The sequence below is a fragment of the Motacilla alba genome, chromosome 6 (genome assembly GCF_015832195.1).
Source record: "Motacilla alba alba isolate MOTALB_02 chromosome 6, Motacilla_alba_V1.0_pri, whole genome shotgun sequence".
NCBI classification, from domain to species: Eukaryota; Metazoa; Chordata; class Aves; order Passeriformes; family Motacillidae; genus Motacilla; species Motacilla alba.
Genome location: NC_052021.1, coordinates 23,740,271 through 23,764,585, shown reverse-complemented (window position 1 = coordinate 23,764,585; position 24,315 = coordinate 23,740,271). Strand labels below are relative to the sequence as shown.

General features: G+C 43.2%; 1 protein-coding gene across 4 annotated transcripts; it reads right to left on the bottom strand.

Annotated features, from left to right (window-relative positions):
* Window positions 1–24,286, bottom strand: PDCD11 (programmed cell death 11). Of its 4 annotated transcripts, none has more exons than XM_038141669.1 (37): window positions 24,211–24,286; window positions 24,104–24,162; window positions 23,093–23,206; window positions 22,386–22,523; window positions 22,035–22,202; window positions 21,274–21,435; window positions 20,572–20,695; window positions 20,066–20,247; window positions 19,432–19,539; window positions 18,777–18,983; window positions 18,334–18,458; window positions 17,697–17,757; window positions 16,870–17,016; window positions 16,502–16,753; window positions 15,517–15,660; window positions 14,617–14,817; window positions 13,895–14,065; window positions 13,291–13,507; window positions 12,348–12,488; window positions 11,267–11,382; window positions 10,576–11,096; window positions 10,030–10,092; window positions 9,460–9,568; window positions 8,878–8,967; window positions 8,454–8,556; window positions 7,760–7,937; window positions 7,058–7,114; window positions 6,162–6,284; window positions 5,754–5,876; window positions 5,388–5,583; window positions 4,851–4,973; window positions 4,379–4,519; window positions 3,055–3,305; window positions 2,256–2,424; window positions 1,832–1,985; window positions 1,110–1,275; window positions 257–428 (listed from the first exon to the last, which is right to left on the bottom strand). In XM_038141669.1, the coding sequence occupies exons 3-37, from the start codon at window positions 23,192–23,194 to the stop codon at window positions 257–259; spliced, it is 5,505 nt and encodes a 1,834-aa protein (XP_037997597.1). In that variant the 5' UTR covers window positions 23,195–23,206; window positions 24,104–24,162; window positions 24,211–24,286. The 4 variants fall into 4 exon arrangements, with proteins under 4 accessions (XP_037997595.1, XP_037997597.1, XP_037997598.1 ...); XM_038141670.1 differs by having other exon boundaries at window positions 23,093–23,201; XM_038141668.1 differs by lacking the exons at window positions 24,104–24,162; window positions 24,211–24,286 and adding an exon at window positions 23,873–24,078.
* Window positions 24,287–24,315: the final 29 nt, after the last annotated feature.

Here is a 24,315-nt window from a genome sequence, read left to right as displayed (position 1 = left end):
TTTCTTTTGATTATAAAACAGTCTATATTTAAAAACATGTCATCAACAGAGCAGGATTATTTGTAACTTCTGGACAAAGCTGCAAACATTTATCAAATCTTTTCATTTGACTGTTTGCTCTTTGCAAGCTAGTTTGGTCACAGACCAATACTCTCCAGAAACTCACTGTCCACGGACAGTCACGGCAGAACTCCACACTTCTCAGCTCCTACACTGCATGGAAGGCCAAGTCTCTCTGCTTTCACTTGCACCACCCTTAGGTGTCAGCAAGGGAACTCTTGGTCTCCACATACTCAAGTGCTGCTCTTTTAACAGCCAGGACACTTTCTGCTGTACCAAATTTATTCTCATAGTCCAGGTAGCGTTTGAAGAAGAATTTCATCTTCTTTGGTGCCAAGCTCAGGTGTATGACCCTCTCAAAGATGTCTCTGCAAGAAACCGAAGTGATTAAATCACTGTTTGTGACAGCACTCAATACAAGTCCTCTACCACGTCTTTTAACAAAGAGCAGAAAGTCCAGGGAAACATTATGGGGAAATTGCTGCAAAGTGCTGGTGCTGGAAGAAAGAGATTCCTGACAATTGGCCTAAATCTCTAAGTAGAAGCCTTCTACTTGTTTGCAGAACACTAAGGCTGCTGGTCAACTTAAACAAAGATCCAGACACTGCACTGGACCATGGATTCATTTCGTGGATGTGGAAAATTACTTCCTTTTGTCACCTCTCAGGAAAAGAAATGGAAAAAATATGTTTTTCCATTTTTATGTCACAAGATAAAAAGATTGATTATTCAAGATTGATCTCACCCTTCAGATACAAGGCAATCCCTGCAGAGGGACAGGTGAACCTCAGTGCAAGGCCTCTAGTTTCTGTCATGCAGGCCACAACTTACAAAACAGTTCCCCTCTGCCCTATGGAACTTTTTGGAGTCTCCTCAGTCCCAGCAATGATAAGCACTTCCACAACCCCCGGTTTTGTGAAAAAAAAATTTTAAATAAAAAAAAATTAAAAATCCCTTTCGCTGTGCTGTGGGAAGCCCTGTAGAACCTCACACTGCAGGGTACCTCTGCTCTTTTCAGGCTCCTTCCCAGCCTGCTGACCAAAACTCACCGCACTTCCTTCTGGCTGCCATGCTTGATCATGATGTCCATGTAGATGGACCAAACGTCCGTCCGCTTGGGATAGCTGCTGAGGGTGCTCTCAAAAAGGGCCTTGGCATGTTCTGTGTCCCCAGAATGGAACTCCAGCTGTGCAAACCTTGAAATGACATCCACATCTGGAAAAAGTAATGACACCTTAGGGTATCACAGCAACTCTCTTCCATGTGATCAAACAGGAGTAAGAATTAACACAGAACAGAGGCAGGCACAGAGACAGCACCATCTCTACCCAGAGACAAAAGGCTCTGTTGCAAAGAGGTTCTGGACTAAGGTGGGATCAAAGTGGGAGACAGAAGGCACAGTTCACTTCCCATTTCAGCTCTCTGTGGGAGAGAGAGGTTTATTTTTATATTCATAATGTATCATGCAGCACCCATGGGCAGCCCTAGAAACCTTAGCTTAGACCAAGTGAACTTTTCTAGAGGGCTGTAAAACTAAAAGCTGCCTTTGATTTGGGTGCTTTGCTTTTGTGCATCACAGCAAATTCTATTTGGTGCCTTTAGCAGAGGTGCATTTAGCAGTGACATTCAGCCCGAAAGTTCCCCTCTCTGAGAATCAGCTGGCTGCACTTTTCATTGACTACAAATGCTGTCACAGGCAGAGATATGAGAGAGCAGCCCATCCCTTGTCTACATTAAGGTCCACAATAAGGCTGGGGCAGAGAGAGCTTACGTTCTTTGGTGGGCAGAGCCTTGAGAGCACGCTCAAGAAGCCTGTGTGTAGCCTCAGTCTGGCCTTGCTTCAGGAGGAAAGAGGCGTATTTCAGCCACACGGATTTCTCCTGACGAAAGCGCTTCAGCATTGTGTGGTACAATTCTTCTGCTTGCTGGAAGGACAGAGCTGGGTTAGATCACACATTGATAACAAAGCCTTGTAGGTTTAGGACTCTTATTCTTAGGCTGGGTGTCTCTGAACACTTATGACATAAAAGCAAGCATCAATACATTCTTGCCCACTGTCAAACACAACCATTAATTCCAATTAAGAACAGGACAGGCCCAACATTTGACAGCTGGAAGCTTACACAGCCAGCATTTGCAGCTTACTGGCATGCCTGAATGGGATACACACCAGGGATCTGCTTGCACTGTCTTACCTTGTACTTCTCAGAACTGGCATAGATGTCACACAGATGCTGGAAGACTTTCAGAGGTTCATTGTATTGAACTGCTCTCTCAAAGACCTTCATCAATGTCTCCTCAGTACCATACATGTTCTCCAAGTTCAGCAGAGCTACCCAGACGTTCAGCTTCTCCTGTTCTTCCCTTAAAACAGATGTCAACAAGAATATTCAGTTTTTTGCCAGTCTTCACCAGGTTTTTGCAAACTAACCTACAAAGACTCACTGACTTGTAGCAGGCCTCCAGGACAACAAACAGGACATACTGCTCCTTGAAACACCATTTTCAAAATAGAGCACAGCAGTTGATTTACACTACAGTCTTTATCATTGTCGTTAGTAATTAAAAACCAGAAGGTTGAGTCAAGAAAGCACAATATACTTAACCATGCAGTAGAGATGATTTAAAGTACAGCCCTATGGCAAAAACAACAGGAGTTTCACCATTTTTTTCATGTTTTGATTCAAGAACATCACTGACAGTATTATGCTCTTCCAAAAGCTTCTGACTGCCCAGAAGAATGTCTGTGCACTCAGTGACACCTTCAGGAGCTCCTGAGCTCATGACCTGCAGCAGGTCAGCAGGGCTGACTCAGGCCAGACTTTCAAAGGGCCAGCTGACAGTTGCTACCATTTAATCCTTCTGAGCTCACTGAAACAGACTCTGTCACTCCACACACACAGACTCACACTGATACTACCGGTGTTCTTCCACCACAACTACCCCATCATAATTTATTCTTTGGGGCATAGAGAAGCAGAGCTCCATTATTACCTGAAACTGATTGTTTTAAGAGCTCTCTCTGCCACAGCTCTGGCCTTCTCAATCTCTGTAGCCTGGAGGTGGAAAGCCATGTACTGCAGCCAGAGGATGGAGCTGTTGGGACTGCCCAGCACCAGGCGGTCGAAGTCATCCGCTGACTGGGGCGGCCGGCTCGGGTCCATTAGAGCCGCCTCTACTTTGCAAAGCTCCTTCTCCTTCTTCTGCTTCTCCAGCTCCTTCTCCTTCTTTGTTCGCTTCTTTAGCTGAAAGAGCAAAACAGGAGGACTGAGGAAGGGCAGGCACTTCACAGTGGAATGGGCAGGTCCAGCTAAAGCACAGCCAGACCTCAGTATGTCCAAGGCTAAGCAGTTTCCACAGGAAGAGATGAGGCCAATAAAAGAGGATAAAAATTATACACACACCCCCCACCCCTTCTTACACAGCTCACACCTCAAAGAAGAGCAGCAGTATATGAAATTCCTTTTTTAAAAATGAAATTCATTGAGGGACCAAATAGTTTGCTAGTCTGGCACCCCAGCAGCAGAATCCACACTTTGCCCTTCCCTCTCATTCTTCCATCTTTACCCTCCAGGCCAGTACTCACTACCACCCTCCTGCACTCTGTAAAAATCTGACACAATTTCTCCCCATGTACAACTGGGGTGTGTTGCTGGATCATTAGGGTGACTCAGGTCTAAATTTGGAACTCACAGTGCCATAGTTCTCTGCCTTGTTACCTCGGGCAATAAAGCATCAGCCATGCATTGCCTTTACAGAGGTGGGTTTTGAGAGACAGGGGAAATCCTGAAGAGCAAACATGAAAGGAGTTCATGAGTTTGTTTCTGATTTTGCTGAACTGCTCTCACTGGAAAACCCTTCTAAAGGTTATAGCATAAAAGAAGATTCATTTTTGGTGCTTTGTGGTATTTTGCTAAATAAGAGGACTATAACTTGAAAGGTTTTTCATCTCCAGGTTTTTCTGTAAATTTATGACACTCAGGAAAATAAGAAACAGAGCTGACATTTAATAAAAAAAGTTTTGTGTTCATGAAAACATTTGTTTGACTCTAAATACTTATTTTTTTAACATGCCAACATGGGAAAACCTGTTTTTCATGCAGCCATGCTAAAATAGGGCCTTTTCTCCTCTACTTCAGAGGTACCAGCTACTAAAGTCAGTGTTCAAAATAGCTGAACAAGTTCTGTGTCAGGTGACAAAGATGTTCCCTTGGGTTAAAAGGCTTTGTTACAGGGCAGACAGACATGCAAATACCAAAGCATCCCATTACAGCCACTGTGTGGTGGCTCCTGTGCAGATAATGCAATTACACAGTACCTTGGACTGCACATCCTCCTCCTCCTCACTCTCCGAGCTCTCTTCCTTCTGATCCAGCACAGGTATATCCATTGCATTGTCTTCATCCCAGGTGAAGCCCATGGAAACTTGCAGCCTGGGAGCTTCACCAGGCTTCTTTACCTGTTCAGAGGAAGACAGAAAATGCCCTGGGTTTTAATTTAAAGTTTCTAAACTGGGATCAGACAACTGCTCTTTGCTTGTGGCATCTCTCCATTCAGTACTACTGACTTCTTGTACTTGCAAACAGCCTATCAGCAAAAACATTAACTCTGTGACCAGCTTTGCTGTAATTTAAATTCCATCCACCTCAAACCATTTTCAGATGACACAAACAGCAGCCTGTGTCACTCCTATCTGCAGCAGTAATACTTCTTATCTTAAAGTCAAACTGACACATATCAATAGGGCTAGAAGGCCATTTCAGGCTCAGGTTCTCCTCCAAACTTCTCACCGTAGATTTCTTTTTAGCTGCCTCTTCCTCCTGGTCATCCTCTTCCTCCTCACGGTAATACACCTCAATTCCACTGTCATTTTCATCTGCTGGGCAGATCTTCCTCTTCTTTGGCTTTGCCTCCTGCAACAAGTGGAAATGAGTGGACAGTGGAGGGCAACAACTGTAATGATCTTAAAGGCAATTCTGATCACAAAGTAAAGAGCCTGGCAGCAGAGAGAGGGCACTACCCTGGCACAGCATCCCCCACTACTCTCTCAGCTAACAGAGAGTGGAGAATAAACCCACACTGACCTACACGGGGTGCAAAGACCAAAGGGACAGAAAACACAACTGGGCTGTTATCTCAGTTAGCTCCCACCCAAAAGGAATAGTTTTTGATCTCTGTACTCTCCAATGCAACTTAATCTTTTTTTTTTCCTAGTCTGTATAATTTTTCAGCCTCATCCTTCTGGGATGAGACTGGGACCTTCCCAGTCACTTCAGTATTTGAACCAACAAAGTCCTTTAGCATATCCTGTGCAAATACAGCCATACCTGACCACTTTCAAAGTTTCCTCTTCTCTTTTTTGTCTTCAGCTTAGGCTCTTCTCTTTTATCCTCATCACCTGCCTCTCTTTTCTCTTCCTCTGCTCCATATTGTGGTAGGCCTAGGGATTCAGGCAAGACACTTGGCATCCCAGTGTCCTCAGGCAGGAGAGAGAGCTCAATATGCTTTTCTTTTCTATTTACCCTGTGGTGCATCACCAGGAGTAGCAGGACAAAAGAATAAGAAAAAAATCAGAGCATTTACAATGACTGCAAGGATCTGAACTTCTTTCAAATCTTCCCGTCTTTTATCCTCCCTCTTTCCATCCTCTCCTCTCTTCTTCCACAGTTCCTTTTAAAGAACGTTGGACCTACCGAAGTACTTTGGCAGTGAGCAGTTTTCCTTCAGGCAGGTACTTTTCATATAAGGAATGTTTCTGTACAAAGTATGGGGAAACATTCTGGAACAGGATTCGGCCCAGGAGAGAACTGGACAATCTGAGAAGAAGAAGAAAACCAAAAATAAGTATTCTACAGGAGGAGGAAAGAAACATAAAGGGCATTTGTGGCACCATCATTCTATGAAGTGTCTTACTAACTTTCTCTACTTTAATTTCACAGGCTCAACACAGTATCCATGACATCTTGATTCCACAAGTAAATTCATTTTGCAACCTCATATTATGCCAGAGACCATCCCCAAACAAGATTCCCCAAATGTACACTCAAAATAAGTTCTCCAAGACACATCACTTGCCAGAATAATTTTCTCAGGATACTCACCCAAAGAATACACCTGATGGAGTGATTGATTTGACATAGCCTCTCAGTAGCTGGCCTTTTTTAACATCCTTAATACTTGTTATTTCAATATCCTCCACTTTGCTGTTTATCTTTGGATTTAGCCTAAAAGAAAAGAGAGGTTCGAAGTTAAAGCACTCATCTGAATAATTCACATTCTGCTCTGGATAGCAGAAAATACATCAGTATTAACAACAGCTAGTACTCTCTGGAAACCATACTGGATCACAGACACCCTTCAGTTTATTGAAATGTACTAATGGGCAACCTGCATCTCTGCCAAGCTCTGCCTAGCATTAGGGAATACACATGCTGCTGCAAACAGAGCCAAACACATCAGCCTGGCTTTCTCTGACACTAAGAAAATGAGGAGAGCAAAATGCTGTCTGAAATTTTGCACAGCATTTGCTTGGTGTTTTCCCCTCTAAGACACTAAATTCCACACTTTTGTTCCATAAGGAAGACAAAGTAAGAGGCTCACTTTTAAGAGACATTTCGGTCTAAGTCTATTATTTAATCAAAACTGTTAAAATGCAGCTGAACATTGAAACATATCATGTTTGTATTGCAAATTCAGTGGCAGAACTTTCTTCCTAAATAAGCAAACAAAAAGATAAGACAGGCCTAGAAACTGTGACAAACAGAAATCAAATCTGAACCCACTTCAGCAGCTTTACGTTAAGTTTCAGACCCTTCAGTGTTTGCTGATTCATAGGAAAAAAATCTTTCTGAAGTAGGAACAAGTATCATCCCTTACAAAAATTCATTCCTTGTTCTTTTAACACTTCTCACTGATCTTCCCAAACAAATAACAAGTGTATTTCATGATCATTTTTTTCACTAGTAGGAGATCAACAGACTAGAGGGATGACACATACCGGGACTGCCGGAGAGATAACTGGATTTTCCCATTCTCATTGGAGAGGATGTAACACCTGCATGGCAGAAGAGGGGGAGAAAACAAAAAGCTTTTTTACATGCTAAAATAAGCCACCGGTGGAAAATAAATATTTGCAGTAGCAGAAAAAGAAATACTCTGTTCCTTCGAGCACTTTCTGTCTAATACAAACCAGCATGACACAATGGTTCATAAAACTAGATAAAGGACTTTTGAAACATGTCTACTTGATTTACTCAGTCTCTACTGCCAGTACAAAAGAGTTAAAGATTGTTACACCTGAAATCACTTGGCCTGTTGCACTCTCCAACATTCCCAAAAAGTATGTGAAGCAGGGAAATGCAATTGCTTGTGCAAATGTAAAAATAACTCAATTGCCAAACAGCCCACAGAACCACTGCAAAGCTGGGATACCTGGCTACCCTTAGCCCCATCAGCACCTTAGCTAACAGAGTAGTTACTCTCAAAAAGACAGTCCATGAAGGCAGCTGAAAAGGGGCTTCTTCATAAATGAAAAATACAAGACTTTCACCCTAATATTTATAAGGGAAGTCAGCATCACTTCTTAGCCCCAGACTGACCTTACAGTCGGGCACTACCTCAAGGCAGTGAAAAGCCTGTCACCAAAGGAGGATATTTCTAAGCCTTGCAGCTTGAAGAAACAAAGAAGACAATTACTGACCTGACAATCTTGCCAACTTTGAAATTCCCCAGAGGATCCTCGGTGTAAGTATCATTCAGGTGAAAGAGGCTGACCTTGCCAGCCTTCCCACCTGGCAACGCAATAGTCAAGCCAACATGTGGAGTCACCTTTGTTACCATGCCTACAGAGATGGTATCCTGCTCCAGTGACTGAATTCCTGGAAAAGGTGGAGGGAAAGAGTTTCATAATACTTCAAAATATGAAGCAAGAGGTAGTAAGTTAGTGTAGCTAATTTTGGTTGCCTAATCACATATCAAACCCACAAACTTTTGGTGAGGTGCAGTCTATGCAATCTCTGATCACAGCCATGTTTGCCTTGCTAGCCCAGACAAGAGCAACCCTTAGTTGCACAATTCCAATATCCAGAGTAGCTGACAAATGCTGATAAATGTACCACGTCACGCCTGAGATTAGAAGGAAATATGTTCAGAAGCGCTTAGAGAAGGGTTTCAGTCTGAGACACTAAGAAAGTGATTCTTTATTCTAGAGGTCTGACTTGGCTTGTTTTAGATGCTGCTACATCTAGGTCAGGGTCCCAGGGGTTAGTTCTGTTCTACAGAGAGGCACAGCTTGGCTCTGGAGTGTAACATCTTCACCTGAGGGGTCAATGCAGGCCCATCTCTGAGTAAAGCATCACATGTGGTGGGGTCCTGCTGTTAAGGCTCCACAATACCTGTGAGTGACAAGCAGAGGCTTGTTTCAGTGGCATCTGTTCCGGTCACTGTAGCTGATATTGCCTGGCCATTTTTAAAGCTCTTTTCTGGATGTTTTAGGACCTGAAATAAAAGACACGTTTACACTTTTTCCAGAAAGGAAGTTTTGCACAACTCTGATGGTGTTTCCCCTATGAACCTTTACACTTTCTATAAACATCTTTGATGCGCTGATAGCTCAGCACTGCTTCAATGGCTCTGCCATCCTGAGCTGAACTAGCTACAGGCACTGTACTTGCTTGTCAGCAAGGGGCAGCAATGCCTAAAGGGCAGAGCACTGGGTTATGAGTTCACATGGACGTCAGAAGTGTCTGCAGCCATTACTTGTGGCCAAGCATATGGGGAAAAAAAAGTCTGTGTAGCTCACTAATAACAGCCTCTTACCTTGGTGTTCAGAGACAGCAGCAGGTGAGGAACTCTTCCTCGAATGTTGGGGGCAACTTCTACCTCCAGCCAGTTTTTGAGCATGTTATACTAAAAAGACACCAAATAACCAGAGAAGACAGCATGAGACCTTGGGGGAAAGAAAAACCTTCCCTGGCAGAAATTTTTCACTAATTTTTAAGGCTAAAAAGAACTAGTCCAGCCTTGGCTTAGGCACTAAGCAAAAATGGTGGTTTGGATTCTGTTCTTACAAGCACAACACTGCTGTGGTTCACATGCAAGTGCACAGAGGGGATCAGCAGTGAGTGTGCTTTGTGCTGGTGGCATACTCCAAGGCCATTTTACTAGAGCCTGCTGGCAACAAACAGGCATGTCAAAGAGAAACAAGTCAGCCTGACTCCACTCCGAAATTTTTGTTTTCTTCCTCTGCCTTCCCTGTAAGACACTGCAGTTTGGCACAGGCCACTCTCACAGTTAATGAGGACCGTAGTCTTCAATATTTAGATCTGAGCTAAGGCCCGCTGAGGTCATGCCCACTTGCTGCCTCCCCCAGCACACTTCCTAAGAAAACTCTGACCACACCTTCTTTACAAAACAGGTGACTGTCTGTCCAACATTGTAGAGTCCAAGTTGCTTGAGGGAACTTTCTTCTTTAAGGTTCAGCAGTGCTGTGAATTCCCCTTCTCTTTCACTGTTTGCAAAAGAAGAAAGAGGACATCAGTAAAACAGCTTTGGTCCTAAAGATGCAGATGGAAGTTAGAAACCATGGGGAATGTGGTGAGCTAGTACTACTGTGACAATGTCTTTCACCCCTCCCCAGCTGCATTTTTTCTGCCAGGAATTAATTCTTCCCTGATCATAAGAGGAAATCTTTCTGACAGGAATAGACACAACAGAGTCCAGATTGGCAGAACCTGAAGCCAAAAGGACATTCAAAGGAAATCATGTGCTAGGAGAGCACTGTGATATTTAACACAGCTATAGGACCCAATTAATGTGAAAGAGAGAGTAAGAGGCCTTGCCTCACTGCACTACATGTGGAGGTCCTTGTTCATGGCCAGCTCCTTCATGAATGAGAGCTACAAGGGATGGGACGTCTAAGGACACAAGATGTGTAATATATGTGCAGACAGCACAGAGGCCAACACTTACCTTGGTCGAATGCTGAGCTCTGGAATGGATTGTGTGAAGTGTGGATGGGTGATTGGCAGGCACCTAAAGAAGAGGAAAAAGATCAAAGTTTCTCCTGATCTCCCCAGGCCCCAGTCACCCACATTTAAAGCCTCTGCACTGGCAAAAAAAAAACCCAGGTGCAAGCCCCCTAAAACTATAAGAGCCTTCCAGTTCTAGTTCTTCCTATCATTACTGCAATAGCAATTTAGGTAACCAAAATACCCCAGTAAATTTAGTCCCTGGGGCCTGTATTTAAGGCTTCAACTGGATCTTAAGAGTTTAGACACCTTTTTTCCTTGCAATCTATACTCAAGATAAATACGGCGACATAGGTAGAAGGCTAATTTACTGAAAGCTGGATCTGGGATAGAATATAATAGCAGATTTCCTCAGGCCTCAACTACTCCAGCAAAGGCAGCTGTAACAGCATCTGCTGACAGAGGTCCTACATGACCTGAATTGAAACACAAACTGTTTCATCCTTTGCATTCCTCCAGAAGCAAAACCCTATACATGTCTTCCCACCTGTGAGTATTCACATCTCTGCCTCCAATGACTCGAGCAGTCACTTTCTGTCCGGCTTTCAGAGTAGAAGTTGGAAAAGAGCCTATGGGCACTTCATCCAGGATCCGGGATGCATGGATCGAACCTGTCAGCTTGTCATCAATAGCGACAGTGACGTGGGTGGGTTTGACGGATTTGACGGTACCGGTAACAACATCCCCCGGGGCCAGCGAGTGTTTCACAGCAGGAAGCATCTCCTCCAATGCTGTCTCTGACTCATTCCGCACCCTCACAAAAACATTCTTCTTGGCTGGGCCCTGTACTGCTAACAAGACTCCGTGGTTGTTCTCCTTCACTGTTTTTAAGGTGGCAGAGATTGTCTGTCCCACCCTCAGTTTTTCCGAGTCGAAGCGGAAGGTGTCGTTGAAGTGGCAGGCGATGGGGACAGCTGCCAGCTGGCCTGTTTCCGGCAGAGACACGATGGCAAAGTGCTCTGTGATGTGCTGCACCACCACAGAGTGCTGCGAGTTCTCTCGGAGCCGCTAGACAGAAATGGACAGATAGAGTGACTTCCCTGCTGAGATTTGGATTCCCTCCACTCTACCTCCCACAGCTCTAAAAGAGGAAACGGCCCCCCTTGAAATTTATTAATCAGCTGCAGTTTGCCAGACAAGCAGAAACACACAAACCCAAAAATGGAACACATACTCACTCGCTTGGGCCTTTGCTTTAACAGATCTTCCCGAAGAGAAACATACACCTTAGATGTGAGGGCATCCACATGAAGAACCAATGCCTTCCTTTTCTCACCAGGAGCAATATTTTTATCTACAAATGAGAATAAGGAGATTATATCCTGATGACAATGAAGAATTCTGAGCAACTGTCATAGTGGTACATGAGAAACATGAAAGGTTTAATTCCTGAAGACCAAAGACTGCTTATCATTGTATCTAAACCAAATTAGTACCAAACATATATTAAGTCTATTTAAGAACATATTCTCCCAATGTTACTGGCAATGAGGAAAAAAAAAAGAGAGCTTTGTATTTGGAAAAAGTCTGATCTTTCTTGGAAAAGCTAAATTGATTATATGAAGACACAACTCTTAAATAATGAAGACAAGGCTGACTAAAAACAAGGTCAAGATAATATAAAAAGATTTTCCCACCATTTGCACAAAACTATCATCAGTCTATCTGTTGCTAAGGAAAAAAAAAAGAAGCTTTTCTGACACAGAATTTCTGGGGTTATTACTTCTGAAGTAATTATTACTGCTGAAGTTAGAGGTTTATCTTACTTTCACTGGTTTATTCATTACTTCAGCAAATACATGTTTGGTTTTGCACAATAAGACATTTTTCTTTAGTTTTTTAATTGGAAAATTATGGTCCTGTTCTAAAGTCATTGATTTTTCAAGAAAAATTGACAGCAATTTCAGATATGAATTCCTTGCAGAATGCTCTTTCTAAAGAAAGAACAAAAAAACCAAGAAAGCTGGAACTTGTATTCATACTTGTCTACATACAGAATGGTTCAACTAAGGATCTCTGAGCACAAACTAGATGCCCAAAATATGAGACAAGATTAACAGAGGCACAGGGCAGTTTATACCATATTTTCTGAATCACACAAATGGGCCAGCAAGACATTGGGAAACTTAACTACTCTTCAAGTCCATCCCTACTCCAATCAGACTTCTCCCTATTAGTTCCTCATCAGCAGACTCCATTTTGGGAGAGGTATCAAAGTACAAGAGTGAAAACTAACACAAGCAAAGGAGAGACCCTCACCTCCCAAATGGTAGCGGGTGGCAGTTACAGTCAAGCCTGTGACAGAGTTGCCACTGAACAGTGCTGAGCCATCCTCCCTCACATCCTGCACAACCAGATGCACCCTCTTCCCAGGCACCAACTCACAAATGCTGGGCTCTCCTAAATAAAGGGAAGAAAAAGTGGGAAATCAGTTTCTGTTGTTTCTTCTCAAAACAAAGACAAAGCTTTGCATTTACTCAGCGGTACAGGAAGCATTAATCTATCTTCATAAGGGAAAACAAAGCCTAGGCTCATGAATCTGTAGAAATACAAAGTAAATTCTAAGAGTTTATCAAAGCAGAAACCCTTTTGTGACATTTAGGACCTAACAATTTTAGAGAGAATATTTTCCCATCTTATATACAAATACTAGCACCCAGCATTGCATTTGGAAAAATGTGAAAGCAAAACAGATTAACACTACAAGTACAAAACAGACCTGTCACTTCACAATTACAGAAAACAAACATAAAAAAAGTACCAGATATAGGAAGAATCTCAAAAGAGAAAGTCAGAATTTGATAAAAGCACTAGAAAAACAGCACGTGAGGAAACCCCTGCTGGAGGACCTATAATGCATGTAGGTAAATCTATTTGAACAAACTCAACCTCATGTGAGTACTGTGTTTGGGTTACCACAAGGACTGGACTCAATCAGAGTCCAGTCTGACTCAAAATCAATGCAAGAGGCTTAGGAGACTTCAATGAAAAGAGAAATTTCTCTGGCTTGTTCCAGCTGTACTTACAAAAAGCCTCTTGTCAATGGCAGACACTGCACACACATCCTTTTTCTAATAAGCTACTTCTGAAAGTGAAGTCTTTCTTAAACTGAACTTTCTTTCACTTAAATGTTTTTCTTTTTCCTCTAAAGCACCTTTTTTTTTGACCTGATACCCTTTAGCAGAACATCTACCATCTTTACCTCTTCTCAACAAGCCCCTGATTTCTTTCAGCTCCTTGAAATATTGATTCAGGAGGCCAAAGCTCTCTGCAGCAGAATCTCCGGAGCTGCACTCAGACACCTTCAGATTGAGGAGCACACGCTGCTTCTCCTCATCAATGCTCATCACCTTTGCAATCACAGTCTGTCCCACCACAAAGTGGTCCTTGGTGTCTGTCACAAACTTGTCACTCATGCTCTGTGCAAAGGAAACAGAGGGCAAGGTTACTGAGCTGGTGCTGATCAACCACCCACAGAGCTGTTCAGAAGGGTTTGAGTTATGACTTCATGTAAATGCATAAGAGAAATTAATGAAGACTAAGAAAAACCCATCAATTAAAGTTAATTACTGAGGTCACATGAAATCCTTGTTGAAGCTTAAGCTCACTTGAATGAAGTGCTTCATTTAATTTTGGAAGTGATTTAAAAGGCAAACCAAAACCCTTTTACTCTGAGGCAGGAAGCTGTGCAAATGCAGGGCCTGCAGCCCAGTTGCTCCTTCCTTGTTATTGTACCTTTGCTAAAACTATGTCTCAAGCAGCCTGATCACACACATGCTGCCTGCTGAAGTGGAGGCATTGCTTACCACTTTAGGTGCCAGTCCTGTCACACCAAAAGGGAACTCCACAAACACTCCAAAAGGCATCACATTCCTCACATAACCAGTCAACAGCATCCCAGGCTGGATTTCAGAGAAGCTTCTTACAACTTGCTCCTCCTGTACAGCCAAAATCACTGCAGACTTTCTACTCAAGATCTGAACAACCAGTTAAGAAAAATGGGAAAAGATGAATGTAAGTAGCACGATGCCAAGCAAATCTCTCAGTGCTGCTAACCATTGGGCTAAAGCACTTGCTGCAAGTTAAAATACAGGAGTGCTAAATGCTGTATTTCCAATTTCCGTCTTGGTCTCCCTACGCAAAAATGTAGCAATTCACACCTCTTAAACTGTTCAACATTAAAGATACATGCTTCACAGCAGCAGAAACATCGACTTACTAGCAATTCAGTTCAGATTTTTGACACAAAACCAGCAATTTTTTTCCTAAGGTTGTAATACGTTTAACAGCCCAGAAGCTGGTTGGGAAAACAAGTCAGCTCACAACCTAGTTGTGAAGAGATTCTAGCCCCAGGTGAACCTCACTTCTGGAACAAGTTATAATGCCTCTTTAAAGTATCATTAGCATGACAGGCACTTCCACTCCACACTAACTACAGTAATCTTATGTCTGTTGCAGATACTCTGGAATCCTGAGAGATACCTCCTTCTCCACACTTTGTGTGCCTGGTTGAGGTGGCAAAGGATACAATGTGCTCTCCCTTGTCACTTAGATACATAACTCCGGGCAGGACATCTCCCTCTTGGAGACAGTGCCACAGGAGCTTGGAGGTAGCAACAAAGTCAGAGAGGTGCAGCATGGGGATCCAGGCTGCCACATTGTCTTCATCTTCTAAGATGGAAACTTCTAACCCATTATCTTTCTTCTTCAAGATTTTCACATCAACAATCTGAAAAGAAAACAAGTACAGTGATATAAAATTCCAAGTTTTTTTGAAGTAATCTCTTTTGATGCACAGGGGATGGGATGGGATGGGATGGGATCTGAAGTTGCCTCCCAGCTACAGAGGAAAAGCTCTCACATCAACAGGGCTGAGCTAAGAAGCATGCCAACACTGCAGGCAAAATAAAAACTAATTCTCAGCTCCCAGACAAATATAGAGCTGGAAACATTCTCTTGGTTGTGACTTTTCATTCAAGGGCAAAGGGAGTAATTTCATCAAGACTAGAACTATCCTGCTCCTGCATTAGCAATTCCTGCAGGGAGCTGGAAACTGTTTATTGCAAAAACAGAGAAACATTTCAAAACATTTCTCTAAAGCTTTTCTTTTCCAGGGAGCAAAAGCAGCTGTTTTTGGAGCAAGAAAATCAGCAGCATCCAGAAAATAAAAAAAGAGGATTCCACCTTAGGAGTAGGAGCACTAATTGGTACCTTCAGAGGGACTCTCCTGAGACTCCTTTATCCTGACCTCTGAAAACTGATACCATTTTTGATCTAGGAGGTCAACCACACAGTAAGAAATGCACATTTAATGCTAGTTCCTGATCACTGTAAGCTTTCCTGAAGCAAAGTTATTCAAAGTGATACCAAATCATATGGAAAATGAGTAGGAAAAGGCTTAAAAGGAATCAGCCACTGAATTCAATACCTCTCCTATTTGGTATTTCATTTCCTGTTTCTCCTTTGAAGTACATTTCCATTTGTCCTCAGGGCCAGGCTTGCTTGATAATCTGAAGGACAACAAGAGTCTTTCCTGCTGAGGCTCACATTTTAGGACCATTACTTTAAGAACCTGCAGAAAAAAAAATAAAATAAAACACAAGTTAAGTTCAGCTGACCCTCCTCAGTTTGCTACTACCTACAAAAGACAGGGACATACATACACAGTACACTTTCCTCTCACACCTGAGGATAGCAGGCCAGTGGCTAGAGCTTAACAGGTTCAACCACAGACAAATGTCCTTTGGATCACACAGAGGGAAAATTGAAGTACATAATCATTAAATGAGCTTGTGAAAGTATGTACCAGGTCTGTAGCAGAGTTGAGAATAAAATCCAGATCTCCAGATCTGCAGTCAGAAATTCTGACTAGAAAATTACCTTTCTCCTAAGCCAACCAAAAAATAACAGGATTAAAGACAAAGAAAAGCACCAGAAAAAATAATGAAGAGGGCAGAGATCTCTGTAACTTTGCCCACAGCAAAAACCAGAACTGTGAATAACAGTTCCTAAAGTGCCTGTAATGTGAAACTAACAGGCTAACCAGAGTAACACTGAGGCAGAAAACATCATCCTTTTGATTCTGTAGGTAAGAGTTTTACCTACAGAAGTTTCTCTCTTTCAGGAGAAACAGCAGCCTTGAACTCCACACTTCTACTGAGAATCAAGTCACATGACCGTGTTCTCCTGCAGAACAGAGAGAACCTAGAAACAAAGGCAAGTCAGACATACCCAAAGAAGAGCTGACCTTTTAACAGCCTACCCTGTTTAACAGAACACAACTAAGTAATAAAGTGAAAGGACATAAACATCTCCTGGTGTAGCTCGTTTCTCAGGAAAATCCACATTGAAGCCAACTGCACGTTTCTCTTTCACATTAAAACACATGGCACAGCAGAGGTACATTTAATTACCTGGCCTTCATAGAAGACTTTATCTGGACAAGATATGGGTTCTGAGCCCAGCTCATTCTTGGGTACCAGACCTTTGACATCGTTGTAGAACTTCACAATGCAGCCAAACTCCCTTGCACATACTACAAAGCCATGTGTGATCAGGCCTGGCTTTGCATCTTCATAATTTGAGAGGACTGGAAGCTTTGACTGGACGAGACTTTTCTTTAGAGTAAGGATCAGCTTCTTTCCTCCAGGATTGCACTCTAGCACCTACAAGAATGGAGTACAGAGGTTCAAAAAGCATGTCTGACCCTACCTGATCAAGTCAGCTGCTAAATACTCAAAAGAGTGCAAAGCAGCTGAAGACCCTGTCTGGCAGCTCTCACCCGACACTTGACTTCATCTCCTATGCTGAACTTCTTCTCAGGCTGCTTCAGGATCACATCAGAGAGATGGAGGGATGGCACAAGTCCTCTAATCCCATCAGCCACTTTCACCTGCATCCCAATGGGTTTTAGAGAGAGCACTTTGCCCTAGAACCCAAAATAGGGGAAGAATTGGTAAATTCAGCATGAAAAGCAGACTGTGGTCAGGTAGGAAATAGCCAAGACACTACAATACCTACAATCACCAAATCTAATCACATTCAAAAAAAAAAGTAATCTTAGAGCAAACTACATTCCACCCAACTAATGTGACCTGTTAACATTTATATACTTCATAAGGTTGTTGTAGAGCCTCTTTTCTTTAAGCATAGGCTACTTCTGCAAAATCCCTACTGATGTCTGCAAACTAGAATTGTTTCCAGAGACATATCCAATACAGCCATGACTCAGACATAAAAATCATTAACGAGTAACTTTCTGCCCATCAGCCCATTGTGACTGTTCAACCATGAACTTTGACTGCATGACTGCAAGGCAAGTTTTCATTTCTTTCGCTCAAGTCTTTCTAAAAATGTACTTATGGCAACAAATAAATGACTGATCATACATAAAATCTGATTGCCTTTGCCACATCATGAATAAAAACATTAACAAAATGGGATGAGTATTGCATTCCATTAATCAAGTCCTGCAAGAGAAGAAGGTTTTTCTCATTTTCATCTCACTAGTCTGGATCAGAAGTTGGACACACATATTAGGCAGAAAGAGTGAACATTAGCAAGATCACTGTTTTAAGGATAACATGCTCAGGTCCTTCAGAAGCTCACCTGCACCACATCACCTGTCTGGATATCCTGATACTGCAGAAACCGTGCTTCAATAATCTGGCTACAGAAGAGACACAAAGAGACCAGTCAGTCATCTTGAAGAAAACCCAGGATAAGACAAGACAGTCCCATCTCTGACTTGTCCCAAATATCCACTATTCCACACATTCCCCAGTGTTCTACAACTCCAGAGCTGTGTTTTACTCCAACTGACCAATCTCCCAAAACAGCTCTTAGGACATAAAGTTCAGGGAGGTTAACTGGGCTCCATTCCAGGTGACAGTCACACAGTTATGGCCTCATGAAAGGAGAACCCATTATCTGCTTTGCTTAAAGCCACTAAGTTGGAAGTACTAAGAAGGACTTTATAATACAAATGAGCTGCAAAATCAAGGCTCAATTTCCTGCTGAGCCATGGTGTTCTGCCTCAGCTCACCAACAATACTGATGGTGTCCCAGTCCCACAGAGTATGGGGAATATGTGCAGGATGACCAGAGAAGCTGATGTGCCACAACATAGATACAAGTCAAAAACCCCAAATGGCAAGTTCCAGTCCAGCAAAGCAGCGTAATTTTCCACTCTCAAACACCTTTCTAATTCTTCAACCAGTTTTCAGAAAGAGTCTGTCATACTCACTTCTTCAGAGATACAATACACATCTCATCCATCAGGCTGTAGTCAATGATCCGACATTTATGTTTGCTACCTTCCTTAAATGCCCCAGGTTTAAAGGATTTTCTGGTTTTTGAAAGATGCTTTAACTAGAAAAAAAAGGAATTACAAGTGAGTGTTTGGAAAGTGGAAGCACTGATATGGGCCTTAGGTTGAAGTGGTAGCATCTGACAGATCTGTTCCTTTAACATTCTCTTTGTGCAGGTTTCACCAGCTTTTCCACAACCACCCTCCTACATTTAAATTCAAACAAGGGGATGTATCATTTGACAAACACCTCGCGTACTATCTTCATTTTATTGTATTGCCTCACAAAGAGGATAAAGGCAAAAAACAAAACCCTCTCCTAGCCCCCTTTCCCAGCATGTTTAGATATGGAGGACTTGCCTCGCCAGCCTGGCACTTACCCGTGCAAATGCAAGAGTGCCATCATCAAGCTCAAAGATGGCCCCAAACTGCTTGTAGAAGGCTTTCACCGTGGCCTCCTCCAGCACGGCCCCCATGCGCTGCCCGGGGAGCTGGCGTGGGGCTCCCCCGGCGTGCAGGAAGGGCGGGCGCAGCGTGAGCCGCACCGCCCTCGACGTGGGGTGTACAGACAGCACACAGGCCTTCACCTGGAACACAGCATGCTCAGTGAACAAAAGAGGACAAAGGCACCTCACTCATGCTCATGGACATTCTGCTTGGTACCTGAACTCTCTGTCCACATGCAAGCATTTTCCAGTATTGCTACTAAGACATCACTCGCTTCTAACAGCTTCACCAAGGAGGGATTTTTGCTTTTGTCTGTTTATGGACTAGGCTGGTATCAATGCAGGGAGGGGAACATGACCACACAAGTCATGTCTCTATCCCTTGCAAATATCCAGGTTTCCCAAATAAGTCTTCCAGGAATGGCTTTGTTCTTTACAGCTTTAAAGCAGCCACAATAGTCATTCAAGTAAAAGACATGAAAGAAGCTATCAGCCTTAAGATTTCAGAGATAATTCCACAGAAATGTTGGAGAAGGTAAGAGATGTTGTAAGCAACATAACAACTCCAGAAATCCTCCACCTTCCTTACCACTTGATCTGGAGAATAGGTCATGGATTTCTCTGGGTCCATGTGCATGAAATCCACAATGCCAGTGAAGTAAGACAGAAATGTCAGTTTCATCCCAAGTGGGGCCACCTAGGAAGGGGAACAAAAAGATGCCAAAAAAATTTCCACACTCAGTTTTCATGCAGCACAGAGAGCAATTCACACATTTCCAAAAAATGGCACTATCAGTATTAATCAAGCATATCACAAGAGACAGAAAAACTGCTAACAATTCTGCTTTGCACACTCTGTTGAAAAAACAATCCTTCCGTTTTTTGATAATGCTGTGTGTACTCTGAAGACTACTGCTATTCTTTTGAATACTTTAGCAGTAAAGGTCAGAAAGCATAAAATTAATCCTGTTCTGCTTCAAACTTCATCAGCAGCTTCAGTGTGAAGCCTTTTTACTCGGGGCATCACAACCAGAACTGAGATCAGACCTCTGTTGAATGTGGTGGAGGGAAGTGTCTAGCAGATTATGCTTGTTACTGCTAAGTAATTGAGACCAACCAGAAATTTTCCAGGGCGTAAACTCTCATCTCTGCTTCATCTGTCTCCTGCCTTCAACAACGCTCAAAAGACCAACCCAACAAAAGAAACCCAAACCAGAGCTTACCTTCTGCACTCGAGCTTTGACCACCAGCCCTGGCAATAAATTAGAGAGCGCCCAGTTCTGTCGCTCTGTGGCAATGGATGCAGCCACCTCCGACCGATCAATGGACAAACAGACCACCCTGCCCTCGTTCTTCACTTCCACAACCAGGCAGTTCAGGTTCTGGCCTATTTTCAAGTCAGGCCCTACAAAGATAAGTCACACCATAAAACCTCTAGCAGGAACACTCAGTATTTCCTCCCACTCTTTCCAAAGCTTTTACAGAGTTCCCTCTCAATCTACGTGAAGTTTACTGCCAGCAGGGCTTGGAACACAGTCTGTCAGATCACGGGCTGAAACACAAAGGCTCCTTGCAGACCAGCCACAAAACTGCTGTTTGCAGCAACCTGCAAAGACTCCACCTTGACCCAACCCCACCAAGGTGCACTAACACCACAGATATAATAAACTCTAATCCCTGTCACTCTCCACCATTTTAACCCATCAGATCCTCCTGCACTACTTCTTACCTTTCTTGACTGCTTTGATGTAACTTTTGGCTTTCTGATGAGGCAGGAAAGCATGAGTTCCAGTGACACCAATATCTATGAGGTAGCCATGGTCTTCCACACTCAACACAGAGCCAGAGAGCAGCTGTTGGGAGGAAAGCACCGCAGCTCAGCAATGTAATGAAACAGCTGGGTCTTCACAGAATGAACATATGGTAAGAGATTCACCACCCAAGTAACTCCCTTGTATGGACAGAGAACTGAGTTTTTCAGAGCAGTAGCAAGAACACTACATTCTTTTTTATTATACAGCTCACCTAGCAGTGAGGACTTTACCTTTATCTAGCTATACACATAAGGAGCTCACAAACTAGTAGGAAAATAATTGTGATGCTCAAAAATAGCAGGTGCGTACAATCATACAGCTGACAACACAAAAGAGAAACAACCAAGCACCTCTGCAAGCTATTTTATATACCACTCTCTGTAAAAATTAACAAAGAAACCTACTCAGAAAGAAATCATTAAATAACTTGACCATATTGAAACAGAATAAAGTGAATTAATTTCATGAATGACAACCTGGAGACAAGAACTAAAGCCACCCTCTCCTCACAGGTCACTTCCACGGTGGGAGCAACTCCACGTTCTGCTCTGATCCCATGTAAGGACAAACTAAAATGCAAAAGCCCAGAGAGGATGTGACAGACCCAGAAAACTTACCATGCCTGCTGCTAGTGCTATAGAGTTCAGGCCCTTGTTGACCTTTTTGGGGTCAATTGACAACTTGACACTGCGACGTCCATCGTCACTTTTCTCAATGCTGGTCACGATGCACCTGACCAGTGTCCCTGGAGAAAACAGGTCTGGGAGCGAATTCAACTCCTGCCCAGCAACATGATCAACAGAGAAACACACAATTTTTTACAATGTTAAATAACATAAGGCAAGCATTTGTTATTGAAGCAGATTTTGAAAATAAAATCCCATAAGAAAGTCCTGTTTCTCTGACAACGCTTCAGGAACAGGTAGGAAATGCCACAAAGACCAGGATCTCAATAGAGAAGCAGTGATGACACTATGTCATGTCAGCAAGGTTTTGCTTAAAAACTGTGTGGGCTGGAGTCAGGAGACTGCAGCTGAGGAAACATCTACAGAGCCAACAGTGACCCTAACCTAGCCTGCCCCTTCAGCAGTGAAAAACACCACCAGCAAAGGGGCAGCGCTAATCCCGCATTCCACAACACCTCGGGGAAACTTAGGCACTGCGGACACCAGAGAGGCAGGGTAACTGATTATTTCATTTTCCTTTTTTCTAGCAGCCAGCTGTTACCAGGAAATTGCAAAGTTTACTTGGAAAATCCAGTTCCAAACCAAGGTTAGTCAATGTCAGGCTCCTAAGCAATACCTCAGGGTTGGTTCTGAGGTACTATCAACACTCTCTAGCTCCAAGCACAAATCACAGCCCCAGCCCCAGGTCTCACCTCCAGGACTTCTCCTTGGGCCACCTGCTTGGTCAGCAGGTTGCTGTAGGCATCGCTGATCTGCGTGACCGGCACAAATCCTGAGAGGCCGTTGGGCAAACTGATGGCGAGCTCGTAGTCACTGACCTCTTTTATACAGCCTAGGAGCAGCATCCCCTCACTGAGCGCCTGGGAGAGCAGGAAAAACGGCATACGGGGGATAACTTGGCAAGGCCGTGATAACAGGGCGATAAGCAGGTAAGTTTTGTACTGGATCACAGATGTATTTGGCAGGTTTAGGGAGGAAAAACATGTCATTTTTATGTAGCCCACAAAAGAGAGGCACACAAAATCAAACATTTATGCACCAACCTCAATTGTGAGTGGTCCAATATTCATAACATTGTCTTTAACAGCAGCTGTAACAGTTTTGTCTGCCTTGAACTTTTTCTGCTTTTCTTGATCCTTCTGGCTCCTTTTTCTTTTCTGGGATTTTTCTTCATGTTGAACCTAAAGCAGATTACAAGCACAGAAAGTTAAAAATGAAAGTGGAAAAAGAAACAAACTTCGCACTATGGCAGAACTCTGCTGCCATGAATAAAATACTGATTTGGACAAAAAAAGAGAACCATCTTGCTAACTGCTGTCTGTCTACACGCAAGTCTCCCAAAGTATCTCCTTTGGGCTGAGGCTGACCATTTATAAAGCTGAATCGTGGGAACAGAAAAGAGTGGTGCAAGAGATCTGCACCACATTCTACTAAGAGAAAGACCAACTTAGCCTGTATCCAGCAACACCAGGTTCACCATGCAGAACCTTGGGATAAGATGCTTGTGGAAAGTTTAAAAGCTACAGCCTGATCAATAATTCTGAGTGAACTTTCTCAGTCATCATATTCAAGATGTAATAGCTATCAGGGAGCTTTCAGAGATCATGAGGATGGTGGATGTCAGCAGACATCTATTTCTGGGAGTCCCTTCTGTAGTTTACTGTAGAAGTAACAGGTACAGAGGGCTGCAGTCAAATTCTGACAGTGGAAGAGCTCTGAGAAGTTAACCAAGAACATGCAAACAACATACATCAAACAAATTGTCCCGTTCTGACTTTGGCTTGGGTGTTTTCCCCTCTGCAGGTTTCTTCTGGATGCCCCCTCGAGGAAAGTTTTCCTCCATGGATGCCATGATTGCACTGCTCTGGGATAAATGACAAAGCAGAAATGAAACATACAGTTTTTGTGCATGCTCCTCACAAATACTGAGGTGACATGAGTGAACTGCCCTCAATAAGAAAGACTTTGGATGGCTGCTCTAGCTAGTCAGTGACAAAACAGAAACCTACATCCAAATGGATTTGTTTAACACTTGACTACAATGAAGTGTTGCAATAGTCTATCTAAATATGCACATCCGTAACACTTTTCACTACTGCACAGCTCCACTGAAGTATTGCAGTATTAATTTTTAAGGCATTTAGACACATCACATATATATTCATAAAACTGCTTTAACCATATGTTGCCTAAACTAGTCTTTATTATATTCAGTGGCTGAATTTACCAGCTTCAGTCATGAAGAAGAAAGCTGTGAGCAAAACACTAGATAAGCTTGGCCTGCATTTTTACTTCTTGAACGCTACTTAATTATTAATTACTTATGATTAATATAACATGCTACCTCTTTGTCTAAGCCATAAGTATATGTATATAACATAGGTGTTAAACCTTACTATTTCAATTAATAATCTACACCTTCCTTATTAGGCCACAATTCACTTGTTACTACCACTAATAAATAATAATAAATAAAAGTAGTTGCTAGTACTACATTATTATTGCCTACGGCGTTTATACCATTACTTACACCATTGCTTATTATTAGCCAACAGTACTTCTACAAAAAATAGCGCTGACCCCCTATGATGTTAAACTTTAGGCAACCTGTTAGACACACAAAACTTCTATCAATGGAAAGCACATGAAAAAGCAAAACCCTTCAAGGCACGCTTCACCTCGGGGCTCGCTGAGGAACACACACCCCTCCCGGCCGGCAACCGGGCCGGCTCCGCTGGAGCGGGCAGGGCTGGCATCTTACCTGCCCGGGGCCGCTGCCAGGGGGAAGCGCGGGATCGGGATCGTTCCCGGGATGGGGATGGGGATCGTTCCCGGGATGGGGATCGGGATCGTTCCCGGGATGGGGATCGGGATCGTTCCCGGGATGGGGATCGTTCCCGGGTCGGGACGGGGGCGCGCGCGGCAGCGGGAGGCGCACGCGGCGCCGGGCGGAAGCGGCGCGCGGGGCTGAGG